Raw genomic sequence first — 23931 nt, 5'->3', positions numbered from 1 at the left:
TACTACTGTATAAATTTGAAGTATTAGGATTTATGAGAACAATGTTTTGTGTAAACAGTGTCTGTGCAAATGCAAAGAGGCACAATCTCAATTATTAATGGTTTCTATAATAAGAGGCTATCACGGTTCTAGCTATTTTCTGGTACAGAATACAAGACCCACCAACAAAGGAAGTCATTATAAGCATCGTAGCAAGGGGGAAAGTGTCTGATCTAATGATTTCTGCTAATTACACTGATTTGTTCCTATAAATTACATGATTGTCAGTGTTCATGGCTTCAAAAGCCAACTGACAGCCAGCGTGTCTCCTCATTACCATTCAGCACACGTGGGTGCGAGATGTTTCTGTGTACACTCATGGTCACTCGACTCAGGTCATGAATTTATAGCCACATTCTTTTCTGTTTCCTTTCAAAATGACAAAAAATACCTAACAGAGGTTATAAAACACAATACAATTGGATATGGGAATTAGGTTTTTTTCCCTTTTCTAATGCTCCAACAACACTTAGAATGCTTCCCTTTCACACACTGAGAATAACAGCTGTAGGCAAAATACTGTCTTTGGCCAATTCTCTAATCCTTATGAACTGCTAAAAAAAGAATTGAAGAGTAAGGAAAAACTTTTTTACTTTTTTTTTTTTTTTTTTTTTTTTTTTTTTTTTTTTTTGGTTTTTCGAGACAGGGTTTCTCTGTGGTATTGGAGCCTGTCCTGGAACTAGCTCTGCAGACCAGGGTGGTCTCAAACTCACAGAGATCCGCCTGCCTCTGCCTCCCGAGTGCTGGGATTAAAGGCGTGCGCCACCACCGCCCGGCTTAAAGAAAAACTTTTTAATAGAAACTACAACATTGATGAGTGTGTTGGCACAGTCAACACTCGGAAGGTTAAGATAGGCAGATCAGGAGTTCTAGGCCAGCCTGGGCTATATGGTCTTATTAAAAAAAGAAAGAGAGAAAAGAAGAGAGGGAGGGAAAAATGAAAAAAGAAACATACTAAATTATATACTTTAGTTTTTTGCCTGGTAAGGAAACAGACTAAATAAAACTCAACAACCAACAAATCTTTTTGGAATGAGTAGTGTTAAAAAACAAAACAGCAAAAGCATAATTACTTCAATGCCCATATGTCCTCTAAGTTCCTGTGATATAATGTTGACTTTACTGCTTCTACCAGGGCTAGAATTCAGTATAAACCAATTCTGAGAAGGCGGTATGTTTGACACAACACTCTAGAGGGTATCATCTACTTACACTTATGGTATAATCAGAAATGACACATGAAATAGAAGCAGCTTGGATCATGCATATATTTAATAGTAAAACAGTCATTAACAATAAAAATTAGAAAATTTGGTGAGACCTCAGCGCTGTGAAAGAAAATGAGACAAGTAAAAAAGAAAGCAGCTGTCCCAGAAGGTGGTGCACTGGGTGAAGCAGAGGTAACTGCATCACACAGTCTAAGAGCAGATGAGTCTTGTTGCAGGCGTTCCTACTGTATTTGGCACGGAATGGAGGCAGGAGAGAAGAGCAGCAGAGAACCCAGGATAAGCAGATGGGGAAAACAAAAACATTTACAAAGACACAACTCTAAGGCCTTTTGTTTCTTTTAAAGTCTAAAGCCTTAAGTTTTAAAGTATGTCACTCAAATTCCAGATCATAAATTGCACAGGTAAAAATGGTGTGATGGGTTGGGAATGTCATTGACCCTGCTCTCACAGAGCTTACATCCTATATGAGACAGAACCCCTCCAAAAAATAAAACCTACAAAACATATTTACAAGGTAAAACAAATAGATACACATATGAATAACTGAGATAGGAATGCTAAGAGACACTGTGTTTAATCATTTCTTAAACTCTCTAGGCCAGTCACCAAGAATCTCCTCAAGGAGAAAGTCAGCAGAATGTTAGTAGAGGGAAGAGCATGTGCAGAAATATAGAAGTTGGGAGAAATATGTCATTTTCAGTAAGCCAATTAGATGGATTAGAGTACAAGTCTAATAGATATGGTTAGGAGTATATCAAGATCCCAAATTTAAGGCCTACAGTTCAAGGCTAGCCTAGGCAACTTGCCTCAAAACAAAAAAGAGAAAGCTCCTAAGGGTACAGCTCAGTGGTATAGCACTTACCTAGCATGTTCAAGAACTTAGATTTGATCCCTAGCACAGCCCCTCTCAAACAACACACACACACACACACACACACACACACACACACACAGACACGCATGCGCGCAGGCACGCACATCAAAACGAAAAATGAGGCAAAAGAAAGGATGAAACAGTAGGAATCAATTTGGTGAAAGAAACTGTAATGCTAGAACTGGTCCCCTAAACAAAATGAAAAACTAACATTTTCTTAAGTAAACGATGTGGTTACAGGTATAGCACCAACTCTGCTGCTCTCAAAGTTCTGTAGTTAACAACCAGGAACTAACAATGAGAAGGGCCAGCTAGCCTTGCTCCAGGTTCCTGTGAGAGATGCTGTCTCAAAAACCAAGGCGGTGGGCTCTGTACGTGCACAATAAATAAAAAGAAACTAGGAATGAGATGGTACCGAGGCACCCAGCTTCTAGAGGAACTCTTATGAAATGACAAGCGGGTTTCCACGGCAAAGAAATAAACTCAATGAAATTACTATATACAGAGCTATCATCCAAATTATGCAGATCCTTAGTCCTAAATGTTCCATCAGCATATCCTTCACCCTAGCTACTAAAAATTAGGTGAAGAACAGATATATGGATTTTTTTTCTCCTTTCTCTACTTTTTCCTTTTGAGACAGGATGATACTATGTTAGCTGTGTATACTATTAGCCTGGTAATACTTAGGTAGCCCAGACTGACTTCAAGGCTCATGGAGATCCTCCTGCCAAAACTCCTGAGCGCTAGAATTACAGGTATGTGCCACCACACCTAGCAAACAGATGTAGATACTTAGTAAGTTGTTTATTTTTTAACTACTGTGACAATCAACTTTGATCCTAACATTTTAGAAATCAGAGGATGAGAGGAGCCCTGATCTATTTGGTTACTTGTGGCCCTAATGGAGGACAGGTTAGTAAGGGCCCAATTTTCTCCTGGTGTTTTAAGTGAAGGGTGAAACATCACACACTGAAAAGAGCCTGCTCTCAGCCAAAGCAAGTAAGACCTCTTTTTTAAGCTGATTAATCTGAAGCTGTTCCAGGAAAGGAAAAAAAAAAGAGTTCAGGCCAGATGTCAGATGGTCAGCAGCAGCCAGAGTCAGAGCCTATGTCACAAGAGTTCCGCTGCGAGGAACTTGGTCCTGATGATTTTGAAATTGACTGTTGGGGCCCAATCTTAATGCCATTTGCCTGCAAAAGAAAAAAGGCAACAATTCCGACATCAGTGGTGAAGTGAACGAGAGTAAGGTTGGGGATAAAGGAGAAATCTTCAGATAAACTCTGAGAATCTTGTTCTCCTCACACGGCTGTAGAGAAATCTGGCCATGATGCGGGGCGACCAGAGGTAGCTTTGGGGCTGTTGCGCATAAATCTCATAGCTGTGTGCAGAATTGAGCAGGAGAACTAAGGGGGCTGAAGAGATGGCTGAGCAGGGAAAGTACTTGCCATGTAAACATGAGAGCCACACTTTAGATCCTTACAGGCCATATAAGGGCCAGAGGGGCCATGGCAGCACACCTTCAATCCCAGTCCTCGGGAGGCAAAGACAGGGAATCCCTACAGCAAACTGACTAGTCACACTAGTCTAAATAGTAAGCTCTGGATTCAGCAAGACACCGCGCCTCAATATGTAAGGTGAAGACCAACGGTGAAGGTACCTGCTGCCAACATTAGACGTCCACATGAGCACCCACACTTTTGCTTACACACATGTGAACATGTATAAGATACACATGCATACCACATACACATACTTTCTTTAAGTAAGTGAAGCAAAAGAGAAGTGGCATATTAGCATATGATCATTTTTTGTCCTGTCCCAGACCTTCCCCTCCTAAGCAATTACGAATTAGCTCTCTCTCAAATTTTGGAATAGTAAACTGAAGTCAAGAAGAAAAAAACTCATATAAGTCTGTAGACCACCAACTTATCTCTTTCAGCACTGTGGGGCTCAGACTTGAGAGAAAACAGAAACTGATGATGGGTTCTTAGACATCTGTACTTTTTAAAAACACCAGGCAGTGGTGGCAACGCCTTTTAATCCCAGCAGTCAGGAGGCAGAGACAGGCGGATCTCTGTGAGTTTGAGGCCAGACTGGTCTACAAGAGCTAGTTCCAGGACAGGCTCCAAAGCTACAGAGAAACCTTGTCTCAACTGCCCCCACCAAAAAAAAAAAAAAAGCTTGAATTGACAGCTGTGATTGATTGGTCTGACGTCAGGCAGGAATGCTGACATTCTAGGGTGCTTCCATCAAGGTAACTGCCAGTTCCAGCTCCAGCCTTTCTTACCTCATTGTGGACATCAAATAAACCCTGCTGGATCTTCCTATATATTTCTTTGGCTGTGTTAATGAAGGCCTGAGGGAGACATAAATCATTTATCAATCTTAAATTTAAATCAAGAGATGAGAGAAATACAAATATCCCTATTTGGATTACTTTGGCGAATTAAGGATCTGGCTGTGGTGGTTCATACCTGTAATTTCACCACTGAGGAGTCTGAGGCCAGCCTGGTCGACACAGTAAGTTCCAGATCAGCCAGAGCTACCAGAAACACTCTACCTCAAACTAACTAACTAACTAACTGAAATCTTAAGAAACAGTAGAAGGCGGTAATACAGAAAATTTCAGCTAAGCATGGTGGTAGTATATGCCTTTAATCCCAGCGCTATGGAGTCAGAAGGCAGGTGGATCTCTATGACTTTGAGGCCAGCCTGGTCTATGTAGTAAGTTCTAGGCCAGCCAAGGTTACATAGATCCTGTTTCAAAAAACAAAACAGACCATCTTAGCTAGGAAGTAGTGGCGCACACCTTTGATACCAACACTCAGGTGACGGATCTCTAGGTTCGAGGCCAGTCTGGCATACAGAGTGAGTTCCAGGAGAGTCAGGGCCACACAGAGAAACCCTGTCTTAAAAAACAAACAAACAAACAGGGCTGGAGAGATGGCTCAGAGGTTAAGAGCACTGACTGCTTTTCCAGAGGTCCTGAGTTCAATTCCCGGCAACCATGTGGTGGCTCACAACCATCTGTAATGAGATCTGATGCCCTCTTCTGGTGTGCAGACAAACATGCTGTATATATACATAATAAATAAATCTTTGAAAAAACAAACAAAAAAAGTATAATTTCCACAAATGTCCTTGTAGAAGTCATTGAGTAGATATGGAATGCATACCTATCATCCCAATACTCCAGGGACTAATATATTCCATGATTGCAAATTTGAGGTCGGCTTGAGCTACACAGCAAGTTTTGGGGTAGTTTGGTCTGTATAGCATGACCGTATTTAAAGAAATAAAACCACCACCACCACCACCACAAGGAAACACATTAAGTACAGTTGTAAAAAGGTGAAGCTACTGTATTCAGGTACTGATGTTCCTAGGTTATAGGTTAGCTGCCAGCGCAAATAAAACAAACAACTCAGCCAGGCAATGCAGTCAACACCTGTCATCACCATGAGGACAGTTTCTGTCAGATTCCCAACTGAAGTGACTTGTAAGTAACAGTGGTATCTAATCCTCACATACCAATAAGGTTATAAAAAGGTAAAAGTAAAACCTTAGGAATTAGGGTGGAAGAAAATGGAACAATTCTGACCACAATGCATCCTTTGCATCATATCCCCTGGAAAAGAGGATTCTGAAGACTACAACAGCACAGCCTCTCAGCCCCTTTCCCCACTCCCCTGTAGTGATACCTCTTCAACATTGCAGGCCGTCTTGGCTGATGTCTCCATGAATATAAGGCCATGCTCCCGAGCAAAGGCCTCTCCTTCTTCTCTTTTCACATCCCTCCGGGATTCTAGATCACTAGAAGAGATTAATTAGGGAGAACACTTTATAAAGTTTGTGAGGTTTTTTATTTTTTTTTTTTTTGAGACAGGGTTTCTCTGTGTAACAGTCATGGCCATCCTGGTACTCGCTTTGTAGACCAGGCTGGCCTCAAACTCACTGAAATCCACCTGCCTCCCAAGTACTGGGATTAAAGGCATGCGCTACCACCTCCAGGCAAAACTTTAAAGATTTAAGAGAAGGTGGTAACCATAGTTCTAAAAGGATCCCATCATAGTTAACTGCCAACTAATGCTTGAGAGGTGTGAACCCTATGATAATCTTGCAGTCTCTTGGGAGGTATTATTTACATTCACAGTAGCATCTGCATGGCTGAAGATACTACTGTTCTCTGTTACAAGAACAGGCTTACATAGAAGTGAGCAAACCTCACTCACCCGAGGTACCCTATGTCTTTGTTTCTTTGTTTGTTGTGTGTTTTTTGAGACAGGGGTGTCTCTGGGTAGCCCTGGCTGTTCTTGAAACACATTCTGTAGACCAGGTTGGCCTGGAACTCACAGAAATCTGCCTGACTCTGCCTCCTGAGTGTTGGTGTTTGCAGCTACTCCCAGCTACCCTGTGACTTTTCAAATGGGATCCAGGATAACACAGTAGAGATGATAAAGTGAGGTGCTATTTAGTAGCGCTCAAATTGAAGGAGATCTCACCCTATAGTGATGATACTTTCTTTTCCTAGAATGAACTCAAGAGAGATTAATTCAGAAATAAGGAGAACAGTCCTTTCTAGTGTGTATAAGGGAGACTTCGCACTTCATAATTAGAGAAAGTGATATGGGTCTATGGTCTAACAGGAAAGAAGAGCCAAAAGCAGAAATGGAGAGAAGTAGCATGGAAAGGCCGGGAAATCTACAATTGAAAGCTGGTGAAAACAGATTGACCTACCTGGCTTTGGTTTTTCAAATGGGAAATTTTGTCTGAGAGATTCTATAGTCTGGCTTTTTAATCATGAAAAAGAATAAGAAATCTATTGTGTTAGTTAGAATTACTATTGTTGCTGGGCGGTGGTGGCACACACCTTTAATCCCAGCACTTGGGATGTAGAGGCAAATGGATCTCTGTGAGTTCGAGGCCAGCCTGGTCTACAGAGGGAGTTCCAGGACAGGATCCAAAACTACAGAGAAACCTTGTCTTGAAAAACAAACAAGCAATCAAACAAATAAAAGAATTACTATTGTTGCAGTGAAGCACCATGACCAAAAGAAACTTGGAGAGTGTGATGCCCCTGCAAGCCAAGGAGGAAACCAAGAGTCCCGTGTGTAAAAGCAAAGAGCCTTTATTTTAATCGAGTTTGCAAACTCTCCGCACGTCCAATGTACTGGAATAACTGGAGAGCCCCGAGTTCAATTACAATAGGGTTTTATAGTAGTAAAGGTGGGGGTGAGGGGTTTCTGTGGTTTTAAGACCCCTGATTGGCTGACATTCACCTAGGGTTTCCTGGTAACTGGCAGGTGTTTCTATCTACAGTGCTTGGAATGCCAGGAATTTCCTTTGAATGGTCTGTTCTTGGGTGGGGGTCGAGTGAGTGATCTCAGCTTGAAGTTCCTCCTGCAGCCTGGCACTGTCTTGGGGTAAACAACTGAGACTCCAGCCTCCATGGAATTTCATCCATGGCCAGAGTCCCAGGTAATAATGGTTGGAGGAAGTAAAGAATTTCCTTTGGGTGACCTGCCCAGACTTAGATTTTCACAGCTTGCCCTCACAGAGAGGAAAGGGTTTATTTAACTTAAATTTCCACATCACAGTTCATCATCAAAGGAAGTCAGGATAGAAACTCAAAGCAGGAACCTGGAGGCAGGAGCTGATGCAGAGGCCATGGAAGGGTGCTGCTTACTGGCTTACTCCTCATGGCTTGCTCAGCCTGCTTTCTTATAGAACCCAAAACTACCAGCCCAGGGTGGTCTTACTCACAATGGGCTGGGTCCTCCCCCATCAATCACTAATTAAGAAAATGCCCTGGGGGCTGGAGAGATGGCTCAGTGGTTAAGAGCACTGAGGTCCTGAGTTCAATTCCCAGCAACCACATGGTGGCTCTAAACCGTCTGTAAGGAGATCTGGTGCCTTCCTCTGGCGTGTGGGTATAAATGAGGCAGAAAGTTGTATACATAATAAATAAATCTTTTTTAAAAAAAAAGAAAAAAGAAAATGCCCTGCAGGCTCACCTGCATCCCAGTCTTATAGAGGCATTTTTTCAACTGGGGCTCCCTCCTCTCCCAACTGCAGCTCAGTGGTTCTCAACCATCCTGATGCTGCGACTCTTTAATACAGTTCCTCATGTTGTGAAGGTTGGTACTCCATCACTATAAGCAGAGGCAGGAGGATCTCTGTGAGTTTGAGACCTGCCTGGTCTACAAGAGCTAGTTCCAGGATAGGCTCCAAAGCTACAGAGAAACCCTGTCTCGAAAAACCAAAAAGAAAGAAAGAAAGAACATCAAATCAACAAAAATTAACATAAAAATGCAGCTTCTGCCTTCTATTCCCCTGCAACTATGTCCATCCTGGCTTCCACACACCACAAATGGCACAAGACAAAAACACAAAGTGTTCAAAGTTTGTACTTGGGAAGCCGAGACTAAAAGATTGTGACTGAAAGCCAGCCTGGCTATAACAGTAAATTCTGTTTCAAAATTGAAAATAAAGCTGGGTGGGGGCTGGAGAGATGGCTCAGTGGTTAAGAGCATTGCCTGCTCTTCCAAAGGTCCTGAGTTCAATTCCCAGCAACCACATGGTGGCTCACAACCATCTGTAATGAGGTCTGGCGCCCTCTTCTGGCCTGTAGGCATACAGACAGAACATTGTATACTAAATAAATAAATATTTAAAAAAAAAAAAAAAAGCTGGGTGTGATGCACACCTTAAATCCCAGCACTCCGGAGGCATATAGTGATATTTTATTTATGTTTTAGTAAATAAAGTTTGCCTGAAGATCAGAGGGTAATACTAAGCCACTAGAGGCCAGGCAGTGGCATCACACACCTTTAATCCCAGGATTTGGGAGACAGAGGCAGACAGATCTCTGTGAGTTCAAGGCCACCCTGAGCTAGACAAAATCAATGCAGAAATAGATCCTGGTGGTGGTGGCTCACACCTTTAATCCCAATACAAGGGAGTTACATACCTTTAATCCCAACACTAAAGGGGAGGAGACAGAGGATCAGGACTCAGTCTGCAGTCTCCCAGCCTTGGTAGAGGTAAGACTTCTCTAGTAACTTGGTTGTTTTGCTTTTCTGATCTTCAGCTTGAACCCCAATATCTGTATCTGGGTTTTTATTATTAGTGCTATAGAGACAGAGACAGGCAGATCTCTGTAAATTCCAGGGAATTTTGGTCTACAGAGCAAATCCCAAGCCAACCAGGGCTACATGGTGTAATTCTATCTCAGAAAATAAAATAATGGTAATAGTAATAATAATTTTCAAAATCAGTATGTAATAGGAAATGAGAGTGGAAGACTCCACTGCTGATTCCCATGCTTTACTATGCATAAAGAAACAGATACACAGGTGAATAGCAACTATTGCAATTTGAAAACAGAATTTTGCTTTTTGTTTGTTTGTTTTTCTTTCTTTTTTTTTTTTTCAAGACAGGGTTTCTCTGTAGCTTTGGAGCCTGTCCTGCAACTAGCTCTTGTAGTCCAGGCTGGCCTCGAACTCACAGAGATCCCCCTGCCTCTGCCTCTCGAGTGCTGAGATTAAAGGCATGCGCCATCACGGCCTGGCTGCTTTTGTTTTTCAAGACAGGGTTTCTTTGTGTAGCTGTGGCTGTCCAGGAACTCACTCCATAGACCAGGCTGGCTGTGAACTCAGAGATCCACTGCTTCTGCCTCCCAAATTCTGGGATTAAGGAATGCAGTACCACCACTACCCAGTAAGAATGGAGTTTTTTAAAAAAGGAAATAGTTTTCTTTTAATTTATCCTTACAATTCTTCAAATAGTTGTTACTGAGGAGGCCTAGCAACATTAGTGCAGCAGTGATAGATTGCAGACAAACAGTACAGGGATACTGAGGCCTAGGCCTCACCTTTCCAATAACCAGGAAAAACTACAGACTGTACCCTGAAGGGACCAATCAGAATTGAGACAAACAAGCACCAGGGGCTCCAGAACTTTAAAAATAGCTTCCTTAACTTGTACATAGGTTGCCAGGTTCCTTGCAGCAACACCAGTACCAACCTTTGTTTGACAAGACTTCTGTAACCCCAGTCCTGTCCAATCAGGAGTTCAACCCCCATGTGAGTCAGGAATTCCCCTACCCCCATCCTTTACTCCTTAAAAACCCTGCCATAGCTAAGCACAATGCTCTCCCTGATCCAACTGCTGTGTTGGAGCGGAAGGAGAGGCCAAGTCCAAGTTTGCAATAATGGCTCTTTGATTTGCATATGAACTCAGACTCCTGGTGGTTTCTGGAGGGCTCATGATGTGGGCATAACAATTACATTATTATTTCAGAGTCCACAGTGTGGACTTAAGGTGGTAGAATGCTTGATTAATATGCACAAAGAACTGGTTTCAGTCCAGGTATGCAGTGCTTACTGTTAGTAATCCCAGCACTGAGAAGATAAAAGCAGGAAGATTAATAGATTAAGATTACCCTTGGCTACACAGTGTGTTAAGACCAGCCCACGACACCCAAGGTTCTGTCTCCAGAGAAGTATGTTGTTTTCAATACACTGTACTTATTTATTGTGTGTGTGCATGTGTCTACCCGTGTGGGTATACATGTGACATGCCATATATGTAGAGGTCAAAGGTAATATGTGGGAAAAGTTGGCTCTTTCTTTCTACCATGTATGATCCAGAGATCAAACTTTATGTCATTAGTCTTGGCAGCAAGTGTCATTACCTACTGAGCCATCCTAATGACCCAAACAAAATGTTATTTAGATCTAGTTCATGTTTTAAGATTTTTTTTTAAAAAAAATTCTGTGTATGTATGCCACTTTTGTTTGGGTACATATAGAGGCCAGAAGAGGGTGTGAGAGCCCCTACAGCCGGAGTTCCAGGCAGTGGTGCTGGGAATGGGAACTATCTCTCCAGCCTGTTTTGGGGTTCATTTAGGCCCGGCTAATCTCCACCTCTCTGTATTACCAAAGACAGTTTTAAAATCCTGATCCACTTACCTCTACTCCTCAGATTTTAGGATTACATGGTGATGCCTGGCTCATTGAATATTATTATGTTGTTGTTTCTGTTTTTTGAGACAAGGTTTCTCTGTGAAGTCCTGGCTGTCCTGGAACTCACTCTATAGATCAGGCTGGCCTAGAACTCGGAGATCGGCCTGCCTCTGCCTCCTGGGATTAAAGGTATATGCTATCATTGCCTGGCTTTGATTTTTTTACTGCATTTATTTATTGATCAATGTGTATGTCTCTGTGTGTGCACGTCTCTGCGTGTGCGTGTCTCTGCGTGTGCATGTCTCTGCCTCTGCGTGTGTGCGTCTCTGCGTGTGCATGTCTCTGCCTCTGTGTGTGCGCGTCTCTGCCTCTGCGTGTGCGTGTCTCTGCGTGTGCACGTCTCTGCGTGTGCGCGTCTCTGCGTGTGCATGTCTCTGCCTCTGCGTGTGCGCGTCTCTGCGTGTGCATGTCTCTACCTCTGCGTGTGCGCGTCTCTGCGTGTGCACATCTCTGCCTCTGCATGTGCGCGTCTCTGCCTCTGTGTGTGCGCGTCTCTGCGTGTGCATGTCTCTACCTCTGCGTGTGCGCGTCTCTGCGTGTGCACATCTCTGCCTCTGCGTGTGCGCGTCTCTGCGTGTGCATGTCTCTGCCTCTGTGTGTGCGCGTCTCTGCGTGTGCACATGGAGGCAACAGGACAGCCCTCACAGCCACTCTCCAGTTCTCCCATATGCAGCCCAGGCAGTGCACTCAGGCTGCCGCTGTGACCCCTACCTTCACCCACCAAACATCTCCCTGGCCCTAACCTAATTTTTGAGACAGAACAGGGCTCTGATATATAAGCCAGGTTAGCCTAGAACTTGCTATATAGTCCAGACTGGTCTTAAACTTGTGAAGCTCTTACCTCTGTCTCAAATAGATACGCACCACTACACCTGACTTAGATCTAACTCAGCCAGGCATTTCTTTTAGCCTATGGATACAATTTTTTAATTGTATTTTAAAACTAAAAAATTTTAAAATTATTTTTAAAACTTAAACTGTGAATGAATACAAAGTCTTGCCAAAAATGTAAATTGGAACCCCTGTGAATTGCTGGCAGGAATGCAAAATGGTGCTGTTGCATGGGTGGTTCCTCAAACACGAAACACCGAACTACCATAGATTCAGCAATCTGACTGGCTACATAGCCAAAAGAACTCAGAGCAGGAATCTCAACAGTCAAATCTTTCTTCCCGTGTTCATGACATTATCAGTCACAATAGTCGAAAAGTGGCAGCAGCCCAAGTGTCCACAGAAAGATAGGTGAATGAAATGTAATAATAAATACTATAATCCAGAAAAAGGAAGTTCTGATTCATGCTATAATATGCTATAATAGTGCATGAAGACATTATGATAGCCACTTATAAAAGCACAAGCATTTTATAAAAGCACAAGCATTGTGTAATTCTACTTATAAGGTGCATACGGTATGTGGTACTTATTCATTCTTTATGTCTTTCACATCATGCATCTCAATCCCGAGTACTTGATTTTATAAAGAAAGAATTTAGAGGCTGGAGAGATGGCTCAGACATTAAGAGCACTGGCTGCTCTTCCAGAGGTCTTGAGTTCAAGTCCCAGCAACCACATGGTGGCTCACAACCATCTGTAATGGGGTCTGGTGCCCTCTTCTGGCCTGCAGGCATACAAGCTGGCAGAATACTGTATACATAATAAATAAATCTTTTCAAAAAAGAAAGAAAGAGAGAGAAAGAGAAAGAAAGAGGGACTCTAGAGGCCGGGTGTGATGGCACACTCATGTGACCCCAGCACTTAGGCCTAGGCTATCTAGTTGGACTGAGGCCAGCCTAAGTTACAGGCCCAGCTTCAACAACAACAAAGAGAAGCAGAAAAGTTGTTGGCGGACGGTGAGGAAGACACCAAGGTCAAGGCAGATGGCATAATTCAAAGGTTCCAAAGTCTGCGAAAATGACAAAGTTATGAAGATGGATAATGGTGAGATCTGCAGAACAATTCTAATATGTTTAGGGCTATAGAATACACCTAGAAGTAGTTAAAATGGTAAATTTTACGCATATCTTACCACAGTAACATTTTCTTACTAAGATGATATATTAAGAAAGTCTGAAGCCGGGCGGTGGTGGCGCACGCCTTTAATCCCAGCACTCGGGAGGCAGAGGCAGGCGGATCTCTGTGAGTTCGAGACCAGCCTGGTCTACAAGAGCTAGTTCCAGGACAGGCTCCAAAACCACATAGAAACCCTGCCTCGAAAAACCAAAAAAAAAAAAAAAAAAAAAAAAAAAGAAAGTCTGAGTATCAAGAAATTCAATGTCTGAGCTGGGCAGTGGTGGCGCATGCTTTAATCCCAGCACTTGGGAGGCAGAGGCAGGTGGATCTCTGTGAGTTTGAGGCCAGTCTGGTCTACAAAAAATGAGTTCCAAGCCAGCCATGGCTGTTACACGAAAGAAATAAATTGAGTGTCAATCAGATGATGCACACCTACAATCAGGAGGGTCACATAAAGTTTTCGGCCAGGGGGCTGGAGAGATGGCTCAGAGGTTAAGAGCACTGACTGTTCTTCCAAAGGTCCTGAGTTTGATTCCCGGCAACCACATGGTGGCTCACAACCATCTGTAATGAGGTCTGGCGCCCTCCTCTGGCCTGCAGACATACATGGAAGGAATGCTGTATACATAATAAATAAATAAATATTAAAAATAAATAAATAAATAAAGTTTTCGGCTAGCCAGGGCTACTGAGTGAATTCTAGGCCATCTAGCACTACTTTGTCTCTAAATCAAAACAAAACAAAACAGAACAAAAAGAAATCCAGTATCCGGAGGGAGTGTCTGGTGCCTCCTAGTAACTGGTACTCACAAAGACAAAGCCTTACCTCTTATTTCCGATCAGCATGATAACCATGTTCGAGCTGGAGTGCTGGCGGGCATCCTCTAACCATGAGGTCAGGTGGTTGAAGGTTTCACGTCTACAACCGAACAATTTAGAATGTTGGTCAGGACCCTGTTTCAAAAAGCCAAAGTTGCTCCAATACATGAGAAGGGAAGTTACATGTGTGCAAAGGGCGGCAGAAGTCAGCCCAGGTGCCCCCCGCCCCTGCCCCGCAGCCTGTCCACTCACCGTGTGATGTCGTACACCAGCAGTGCCCCAGCTGCTCCCCTGTAGTAGGAACGGGTGATAGAACGGAAGGACTCTTGCCCAGCCTTTACCATCAACACAGCAACAAAAAATCCCAGTAAAACTAGGTTATTTCCAGAGACAGAAACTTGCTCACATGCCACCCTAAAACACAGAATTTAACTAAAGAAGAAACTTATGCTAGATTAATAAGAAATTAGAGAGAAACTTGCCTGTCCAGGGAGGAGCCCAAGTGGGCTACTGTTCAATAAGAGTGTGACAGAGAGTGCAGGTAGGTCAATTACTACTCCTATGAGACTGTCCACCAAACTACAAGATATTCTTACCCTTAGGTCCCAGACACTCAATGCTAACAGCATGACACCCACAACTTATGCATTTCCCAACAGCCCCTAGTGCAAAACTGGAAATGGGGCTAAAAACTCAATCCCAAATATTATGTTGAATATGCTACATTACTTTTTCTGTTCTTATTAATTTATCTGCAAAAAAAAATGCCTTAGAATGTCAATACCCTGTCCAGTGGAAGGCACATTCCAACACAACAATGCAGAAATTCAGATATGAGCAACTGAGTTTATGCTAAGTAGCCCTTAGATTTCTCTGATAACAGCAAGACTACCTGGAAGTTCTTTGCTAAGACACTGTGGTAGAAAATAGGAATAAGGACTAGAGAATGATGTTCAGGACCTAGGAGAGTTTTCCTTAAAAGAATCATGTACAGCTGGGCAGTGGTGGCACAAGCCTTTAATCTCAGCTCTTGGAGGTAGAAGCAGGTGGATCTCTGTGAGTTCAAGGCTAGCCTGGTCTACAGACCAAGTTCCAGGACAGTTAGGGTTACACAAAAAACCTATCTTGAAAAACAAACAAACAAACAAACAATCCTGTTCATAATCTTATCTCATTTGTAATGGGACCAAAATGTTGCCTTATTTATAACTGAGAATTGATTCCTCCCGTGCTCTAGATACTTTCTTTGTTTTTCTTTTTCTTTTTCTTTTCTTTTTTTTTTTTTTGGTTTTTCGAGACAGGGTTTCTCTGTGGCTTTGGAGCCTGTCCTAGAACTAGCTCTGTAGACCAGGCTGGTCTCGAACTCATAGAGATCCGCCTGCCTCTGCCTCCTGAGTGCTGGGATTAAAGGCGTGCGCCACCATCGCCCGGCCTTTCTTTGTTTTTCAAGACAGGGATTCTCTGTGGCTTTGGAGCTTTACAATCTAAAGTAGGGTATAAAAGAGTCCGCTATCCTACAGTGGTCATCTCCCTAGAGGGACAACATGTGAGGCTCTGTCAGCATCACACAATTGCTTAGCCTTTTACTGGTGATTCTAAATACAACTGTAAGATTTGAAAAGCACCTTTGTCCACTAAGGGCTCCATAGAATTTTCTATTTACTCTGCCATATAATATACCCTAGCTCCTTTAGGGTCCTGTTTACTCTTATCATTCATTTATTTATTGGCTTTTTGAGACAGGGTTTCTCTGTAGCTTTGGAGCCTGTCCTGGAACTAGCTCTTATAGACCAGGCTGGTCTCAAACTCACAGAGATCCGCCTGCCTCTGCCTCCTGAGTGCTGGGAATAAAGGTGTGCGCCACCACGCTAGGCTCATCTTTTGCTCTCCTCTACTCTATTGAAAACCTTCCTCCTTATTCCTTCTAAGGTAAGCTGCTACACACAGGAGGCTGAGAGAGGAAAAATAAGACTGCTACCCCATCCAAAGCTACACAGTGAGACCCTGATTCAAAAATACAAGGTGTGTGTGTGGCGGGGGATAGACAGGGTGGGGAAGTGAACAACACAAAAAAAGACAGTGACTTCCAGCAGAGGACCAGGAAACTCCTCAACATCCAGTCAAGTTCAGGACCATTGAAGCCAGGATGCTAGGAAGGCTGTCCACTTCCACTTAGGTGGTCTACATCAGTCTCAAATATCCTTGTCCATGTTCAGTTAAAAATGGTTGAACTAACTAACTAACAACTAACATGGAGTTTTCTTGTTCTGGGTTTTATTTTGTGAATCTGAGTCTCACTCTGTAGCCTTGACTAGTACAACTCTCAACATAGCTCAGTCAGCCATGAATTCAAGGAGCTCCTGCTCCATCCTGCTAGGGACCAGCATACAGGTTGTGTGAAAGAGAATGGCCCCATAGGCTCATTTTTGAATGTTTGGTCCCCAGTTAGTAGAACTGTTTGGGAAGGATTAGGAGGTGTGGCCTTGTAGGAGGAAGTGTGTCCCTGGGGTTGGGCTCTGACTGATGCTTGCAGATCAGGTGAAGCTCTCAGCTGCTGTCCCAGTGCTTGGCAGTCTGCTCCCTGCTCTGATGACCACTGAATACCCCTCTATAACTGTGAGCAAGTGCCCAGTTAAATGCTTTCTTTCTAAGAACTGTCTTGGTCGCGATGTCTTCTCACAGCAATAGAACAACAGGTGGGACACAGGTGCAGGCCAGCCACCAACATCAAGTGATACGTGGATCTCCGGTGAAGAGACTCCATAGCTTTTTAATTTCTCCCACCAGAGAGTAAGATATAGAGTTTGAAATATCAGCTATAAGCCAGATGCTGGGTTCCGTTTTGATTTTTGTTGTTGCTTTGTTGGTGTGTGTGGGAGAAGTGTTGTCTGCTTGGTTTTTTTTTTGTCTGTTTGTTTGTTTCATTGTATTGGCTAGCCTGGAACTCTATGTAGACCAGGCTGGCCTCTACCTCCTGGTGCTGAGATGGCATGCACCAACATGCCAAGCTTGCCATGCAGTTCTTCTTCATTTAAAATTTGCATAGATGTCTGTGTGAGGGTGCCAGATCCCCTGCAACTGGAGTCACAGACAGTTGTGAGCTGTCATGTGGGTGCCAGAAGTTAAACCGATGTCCCTTAAAAGAGCAGCCAGTGCTCTTGACCACTGAGCCATTTCTCCAGCCCTATCTACATAACATACATTTGTGGCTCTAAACTTTCTTCATGACCCAACCATTTCTCATGTCAGCACTTAAGGCAAAAAAAATAAAAAATCCATTTGAGAGGCAGAGGCAGGTGGATCTACAGGAGTTCAAGGCCAAGGCCAGGCTGGTCTTAGAGTGAATTTCAGGACAGCCAGTATTATACAGAGAAACCCTGTCAAAAAAAAAAAAAAGCTATCAAGCACATGGCCCTGGCCATACTACTAGCTGGCATCTACTAGATTTTATTCTTGGAACTAAAACATTTATTTTTTTATACAGATATGGTGGCACACACCTGTAATTGGGATGAAGGCAGGAGAATAAGGAGTTCAAGGTTATCCTTAGCTACACAGCTACCTGGGCTATCTGAGGTCCTGTTTTTAAAAAGAAAAAATTAAGTGACATTAACTTAAGTCAAAAAGGCAGAAGCTAACTTATACTGGTCTTTTATCTCCACTGGCTTCACTCTTGGATGGGGGCTCCCGTTAACGGAAACACCATCGAGTTGTGAGTGAAGAATGACAATGGCCTCAGAACAGCAGCAGAAGAGAGTGTGAGGGGACTGAAACAGGGCGCAAACCCTGACAATGAAGTCATAGTCCATAGGCTTTATGGGGGCAGAGTACTAAAACAAAAACTGGCCAAATGAGGCAAGTCTGAGGAAAAAAAACAACCACGGTCAAATAATAAGAACTAAATAAAAACAGGAAGAGACTTTAGCTAAATATTTTGAACTATTTTCTAGTTCTCCTTAACTAGAATTGAGACTACAATATTTCCTTTAAGGAAGGAATAATATAAATGAAACATTGCACACAAAGGCAATCTCTCTAGTAAACCAAGTCAAACTTTGCCCTAAAAAAAGTTGGTTTTTTTTTTTTGGCTGTCTTCCTATTTCTTTTTTTTTTTTTAATATTTATTTATTTATTATGTATACAATATTCTGTGTGTATGCCTGAAGGCCAGAATAGGGCGCCAGACCTCTCCACAGATGGTTGTGAGCCACCATGTGGTTGCCGGGAACTGAACTCAGGACCTTTGGAAGAGCAGGCAATGCTCTTAACCACTGAGCCACCTCTCCAGCCCCTGTCTTCCTATTTCTAGGAAGATAGCCCACAGAAATTCTCAAATATTTGTATAATAGGGCTGGAGAGATGGCTCAGCGGTTAAGGGCATTGCCTGCTCCAGCAACCACATGGTGGCTCACAACCATCTGTAATGAGATCTGGTGCCCTCTTCTGGCATACACACAGACAGAATATTGTTTACATAATAAATAAATAAATAAATAAAATATTTGTATAATATTATAATAAAAGAGTGTTTAATAAGCTGTGCAATGGCTTTAGGAACAACCTAAATATCCACCAATCCATACACACTTCTCTGACAACGCTCACAGAACCCTTGAAAAGCTGGGAGGAGGTCCGCTCTACAAAGCAGGTGTCTCATTTCCACATGCACCAGGCTGCACGCAAATCCTGCCACACACAAGTGGTAAATAAATTTTAAAAAGTCTTTGAAAAATCTTGGGCTGGAGGAAAGGCTCAGGGGTCAAGAGCACTGACTGCTGCTCTTCTAGAGGCCGAGTTCAATTCCCAGCTACCACATAGTGACTCATAACCATCTGTAATGAGAACTGGTGCCCTCTGCTGGCCTGTAGGCAAACAGGCAGGCAGAACATAGTATAATAATAAAGAAAACAACTCTACTGTATACTTGTACTTATATTTACTTATTTATATTTATTTGTTTTACTGAGACAGGTCTCACTCTGTAGCCTGGCTGGACTAGAATTCACTATGTAGGCCAGTCTGGCCTCTAACACAGAGATCCTGTTTGTCTCTGTCTCCCCAGTGCTGGGATTAAAAGTGTGCACCATCATTCCTGGCAAAATGCCTATTATTTATAAATTTAAATGCACAGAAGTCTGAAAGCATATACACTAAATCATTAGCAGTAGATTCCTCTGGCAAAATAGCCACAGTGTGGGAACAGAAAAGGTCTTATGTAAAAGGAAATGTACTTTTTGCTACATAAACTTTGTTTTTTATATTTTACTGTATTACTTATGTCTCTTTTTTGGGGGGGTTCAAGACAGGGTTTCACTGTTTAGTCCTGGTTGTCCTAGAAGTTGCTTTGTAGACCATGCTGGACTTGAACTCACAAAGATCTGCCCAACTCTGTGTCCTGAGGGCTGTGACTGAATGCATACACCACCACTGGCACACAAAATCGAGCCACTTAAAATAAAAAAAAAGTGTGACTTTTTTTCATCTGAGTATTTCAGTATGTAATCCCTCTTGGCTTGACCTTTCTTCAGCTTCTTGCCTCATCCTATAGTTTTCAATCTACAGGCGTATAGCACCACACATGGCTACATTAGCTTTTACTGTTATAACTGGGTCTTGGTCTGGTATTAAATTATTTCGCCCTCTCTTACCGTATCCCAGATTTGCAGTTTGATTTGTTTTCCATCAATGTTGACCATACGCGCTCCAAACTCCACACCTGCCAGTGAAGACAGAGAACGGATACGGCTGTTATGAACACATACATGTTAATCTGGAGGTGCATACTTTCCCCCAAAGTGTTAGCATGAGTGTTTTGTCTTCACTCACTGACATTCAGCCCATTACTGCAGTTTATTGCTCAATTAAGTTTGTATTCCTTTGGACTTCTTTTCTAGAATTAAAAATCCATGGACTAGGGGGATGTCACTCACTTGATAAAGAACTTGCCTAACATGCATGAGGCCTTGGACTCAATCCCTAGAATCAAACAAAACTGAGCATGGGGTTGGAGAGATGGCTCAGAGGTTAAGAGCACTGACTGCTCTTCCAGAGGTCCTGAGTTCAATTCCCAGTGTCCACAAGGTACATGTAGACAGAATACTATATACGTAATAAATAATACGTAATAAATAAATAAATCCTTGAAAAAAAGAAAGAAAAGCATATACTGCTCTTGTAGAGGACCGGAATTTGGTTTCCTACACCCTCATCAGATAGCTCATAACTGCCTGTAACTCCAGCTCCAAGGGATCCCTTTTCTGGAACCCATGGGCACCTGCATGCTCACTCGAGTGCGCGCGCAACACACACACACACACACACACACACACACACACACACACACACACACACGGAAACCCCTTTAGTGGTCATGGCAGTACATGACTGATCCCAGCTCTCAAGAGGTAGAGGCAGCAGGAACACTAGGATCAGAAGTTCAAGGTCATCATCACTTGTGTAACAAATTCAAGGTTGGCCTGAGGCTGCACAGGTTGAAAAAAACATCACATTCTACATCTCTATGTATACCTCAGTGGTTGTGCAATTGCAAAAGACATAAGTTTCTTGGTTTAATCCCTTGCACCAAGAATAAATAAGTGGATTCTAAGTGGTAATACACCCAAATGTAGATAAGGGAATAAAGCTAATTAAAATTTAAAAATACAAATATTCTCACTGTTCTGATTTTAAAATCAGGACAAAATTTACTGTATTAAGACCCTGGGGCCAGGCAGTGGTGGCACACATCTTTAATCCCAGCACTCAGGAGACAGAAGCAGGTGGATCTCTTTGACTTCGAGGCTACCCCAATCTACAGAGTGAGTTCTAAGACAGGACAGGATCCAAAGCTACACAGAGAAACCCTGTCTCACAAAAAAAACAAACAAAACAAAAATGTCTCTGGTTGGGAAGGCAGGGCTGGAGAAATGGTTCAGAGGTTAAGGGCTGCGATTCGAGAGGACCCTGGTTCAATTCCCAGCACCCATATGCCAGCTCACAGCTGTCTGTAACTCCAGTTCCAAAGGATCCAACACCCTCACACAGACATACAAGCAAGCAAAACACCAATGCATATAAAATAAATAAATAAATCTTAAAAAAAAAAGACCCGGGGGCAGGGCTCTGCAGAGATGGCTCAGTAGAGATGGCTCAGTAGTTAAGAGCACTTGTTGCTCTTGGAGAGGACCAGAGTTTGGTTCCCATGCCTGATGGCTCACAAGCACCTTTAACTCCAGCTCCAGGGGACCCTGCAGACACCTGTACACATATATGCAGCCAGTGCTCTTAACTGCTATGCCATCTCTCCAGCCCTGAGTCAGCACTTCTTTACTGCAATTCTGAAATTATTTTCATGTGCAATTAAGAAAGTTGACAACAAGCAGGTGGAGTTCTGTGAGTTCAAGGCCAGTCTGGTCTATGGAGCAAGTTCTGAGATTGCCAAGGCTGTTATGTGCAGAAAAACACTGTCTTGAAAAAAACACAACACACATTAAGAAGAAAAAAAGAAAGAGAAAAAAGGAAGAAAGGAGAAAGAAAGGAAGAAAGTTGCCTTGTTCAAGGACAAAATATCTTCAACCACCAGTAATTCCCAGAGTTCACCAGAATTGCCTCTCTCAAAGCGGTATGGAAACAGGCAAACAGATAAGGCTTTTGTCATTCTTCTATTTCAAGGTAAAATTCATCTCAAGAACAATATTCCAAAAACAGTCATGTTTAAAACATTGCATCATAAGTCAGACAATTTGTCCCCTTTTCTATTTTCATACGGTATTTTGCACATAGCACAAGGAATTCAGATTTTCAAGATAATTAATCCAGTTTACCTTCAGAAATGCTATACCAATTCAGTCATCCTATGTAGATATCCTCTCTATATATAATATTTCTACTTTAAATGCTACAATCTATAAGATAAAAAAATTGTTTCCACCTGTTACCTCATCAAAAGTCAAAAGATACTTTTTTTTAAAGATTTTATTTATTTATTATGTATACAAAATTCTTCCTCCATGTATGCCTGCATGCCAGAAGAGGGCACCAGATCTCATTACGGATGGCTGTGAGTCACCATGTGGTAGCTGGGAATAGAACTCAGATCCTCTGGAAGAACAGTCAATGCTCTTAACCACTGAGCCATCTCTCCAGCACCAAAAGGTACTTTTTGAAAAAGAAAAAAAAATCACTGTCAGTTCTGTCAGTTTTCCGTTCTTTCAAAATAGTTAAGAATGTAATTTCAGCCAGGTGGTGGTGGTGCACGCCTTTAATCCCAGCACTCGGGAGGCAGAGGCAGGAGGATCTCTGTGAGTTTGAGGCCAGCCTGGTCTACAAGAGCTAGTTCCAGGACAGGAACCAAAAGCTACAGAGAAACCCTGTCTCAAGAAACCAAAAGGCTGTTTGGTTGTTCACCTTACTAGACCTGGAAGGAGGTGGGAGGTCCTTGGACTCCCCACAGGACAGGGAACCCTGACTGCTCTTTGGGCTGATGAGAGAGGGAGGAGTTGATTGGGGGAGGGGGAGGGAAATGGAAGGCAGTGGCAGAGAGGAGACAGAAATCTTTAATAAATAAATAAATAAATAGTTTGAGATTGGCCTGGTCTACAGAGCTAGTTCCAGAACAGCTACACAGAGAAACCCTGTCTTGAAAAACCAATAATAATAATAATAATTAATAAATGAATAAGAAACTAAAACAACAACAAAAACCAACAAGGTTGAGCACAATTAATTTCAGCATTTAGAAGATGGAGGCACAGTAAGATTAAGACTGTTCAAGGGCATCTTCAGGTTACACAAGGAGTTCAAAGCCAGTATTTGGCGCAAAAACAAAATGAAGCCCGTTTGACAGTGCATGCCTGCAATCACAGCACTCGGTGGCTGAGGCAGGAGAATCTCTGGGAATTCATGGTCAGTGTGCATTATAGAGTGACTGTGCGGCTAGCCTGGACTACAAGTGCAGAACCTGTCTCAAAAAGCATGAGAATGAGAAGTGGGAGGAGGAAGAGAAGGAAGGACTAGGATGGCTCTTAAATGGACTTTTTCCTCTCCAACACAAAAAGAATCGTTTGTCCGTGTTTACTTCAAAAAACGTGAGGTTGGTAGTTAAGTACAGATGAGTTTTTGAATACGCAGTTGTGTTTTCGTGGGATTTTCCATAAACATACAAGTTGCATTTGAAGAAAAAAAAATGCTATGGCAACTAGTGTTTATCTCACGTCCATCACGTCACCTTTCAGTTATTTACCCTCTATTACCAGCTTTTATCGTTTTTCATATACCATGCCTTCGGACTAAGGCAGGGAGACGTAATTTTTTACTTAGAACACCGGGGCTGTGAACTTTCTCCTTCAGCAGTTCAGTCAGACAGCTTTCCTCGGTTCTGGAACGAGGGGATACGCTTACCTATTGTGAGGTCGTGCACGGGCTGGAACCGCTTATCGGTGAACTGCAGGAGGAGGCATGACTTCCCCACACCTGAAAAACGACGGTGTGCACTGGACACGCCACCCGGGAAGCCGCGGGCTCCCGGGAGGGGCCCAGAGTCCAGGGAGAGGACAGAGCCCCGCCCCCGGAGCTCGCCCCGCCCCCTCCGCTCGCCCCGGCTCGCCCGGCCCACTCGCCCCGCCCCGCCCCCAGGCCGCTTTCGGAGGTGGGCCCCGGCCCCGACGGCGGTGCCCCGCGGGTTACCTGTGTCTCCAATGATGATGTACTTGAAGAGATAAGCGTAAGTCATGGTCCCGAGGCGTCTGTGTTCCGGGTCCGCCTGATTCCTCCGGCCACTTACCTCCGACCTCTCTAGCCACCCAATCTACCGCTCTCCCGCTTTGCCTCCGCTCCAGCCCTTCTAGCTCGGGCCGCGTCTCTATTGCTCTCCGCAGGAATCCTCGCTGGCTCCCGAGAACCCGACGCCGCCTCTAGGGCCGCCCCGCGCTCT

General features: G+C 43.2%; 1 protein-coding gene across 1 annotated transcript; it reads right to left on the bottom strand.

Moving 5' to 3' along the window:
• Window positions 1-1293: 1293 nt before the first annotated feature.
• Rab2b (RAB2B, member RAS oncogene family) lies at window positions 1294-23893 on the bottom strand. The gene is made up of 8 exons (XM_075949423.1): window positions 23685-23893; window positions 23400-23471; window positions 19649-19716; window positions 14253-14335; window positions 14008-14100; window positions 5847-5958; window positions 4433-4501; window positions 1294-3335 (listed from the first exon to the last, which is right to left on the bottom strand). Exons 1-8 carry the CDS (start codon window positions 23728-23730, stop codon window positions 3228-3230), a joined length of 651 nt encoding a protein of 216 aa, XP_075805538.1. The 5' UTR covers window positions 23731-23893; the 3' UTR covers window positions 1294-3227.
• Window positions 23894-23931: the final 38 nt, after the last annotated feature.

The sequence above is a fragment of the Microtus pennsylvanicus genome, chromosome 15 (genome assembly GCF_037038515.1).
Source record: "Microtus pennsylvanicus isolate mMicPen1 chromosome 15, mMicPen1.hap1, whole genome shotgun sequence".
Taxonomy (NCBI): Eukaryota; Metazoa; Chordata; class Mammalia; order Rodentia; family Cricetidae; genus Microtus; species Microtus pennsylvanicus.
Note: the sequence above shows the minus strand (reverse complement) of the source record. Positions and strands in the feature narration are given on the sequence as shown.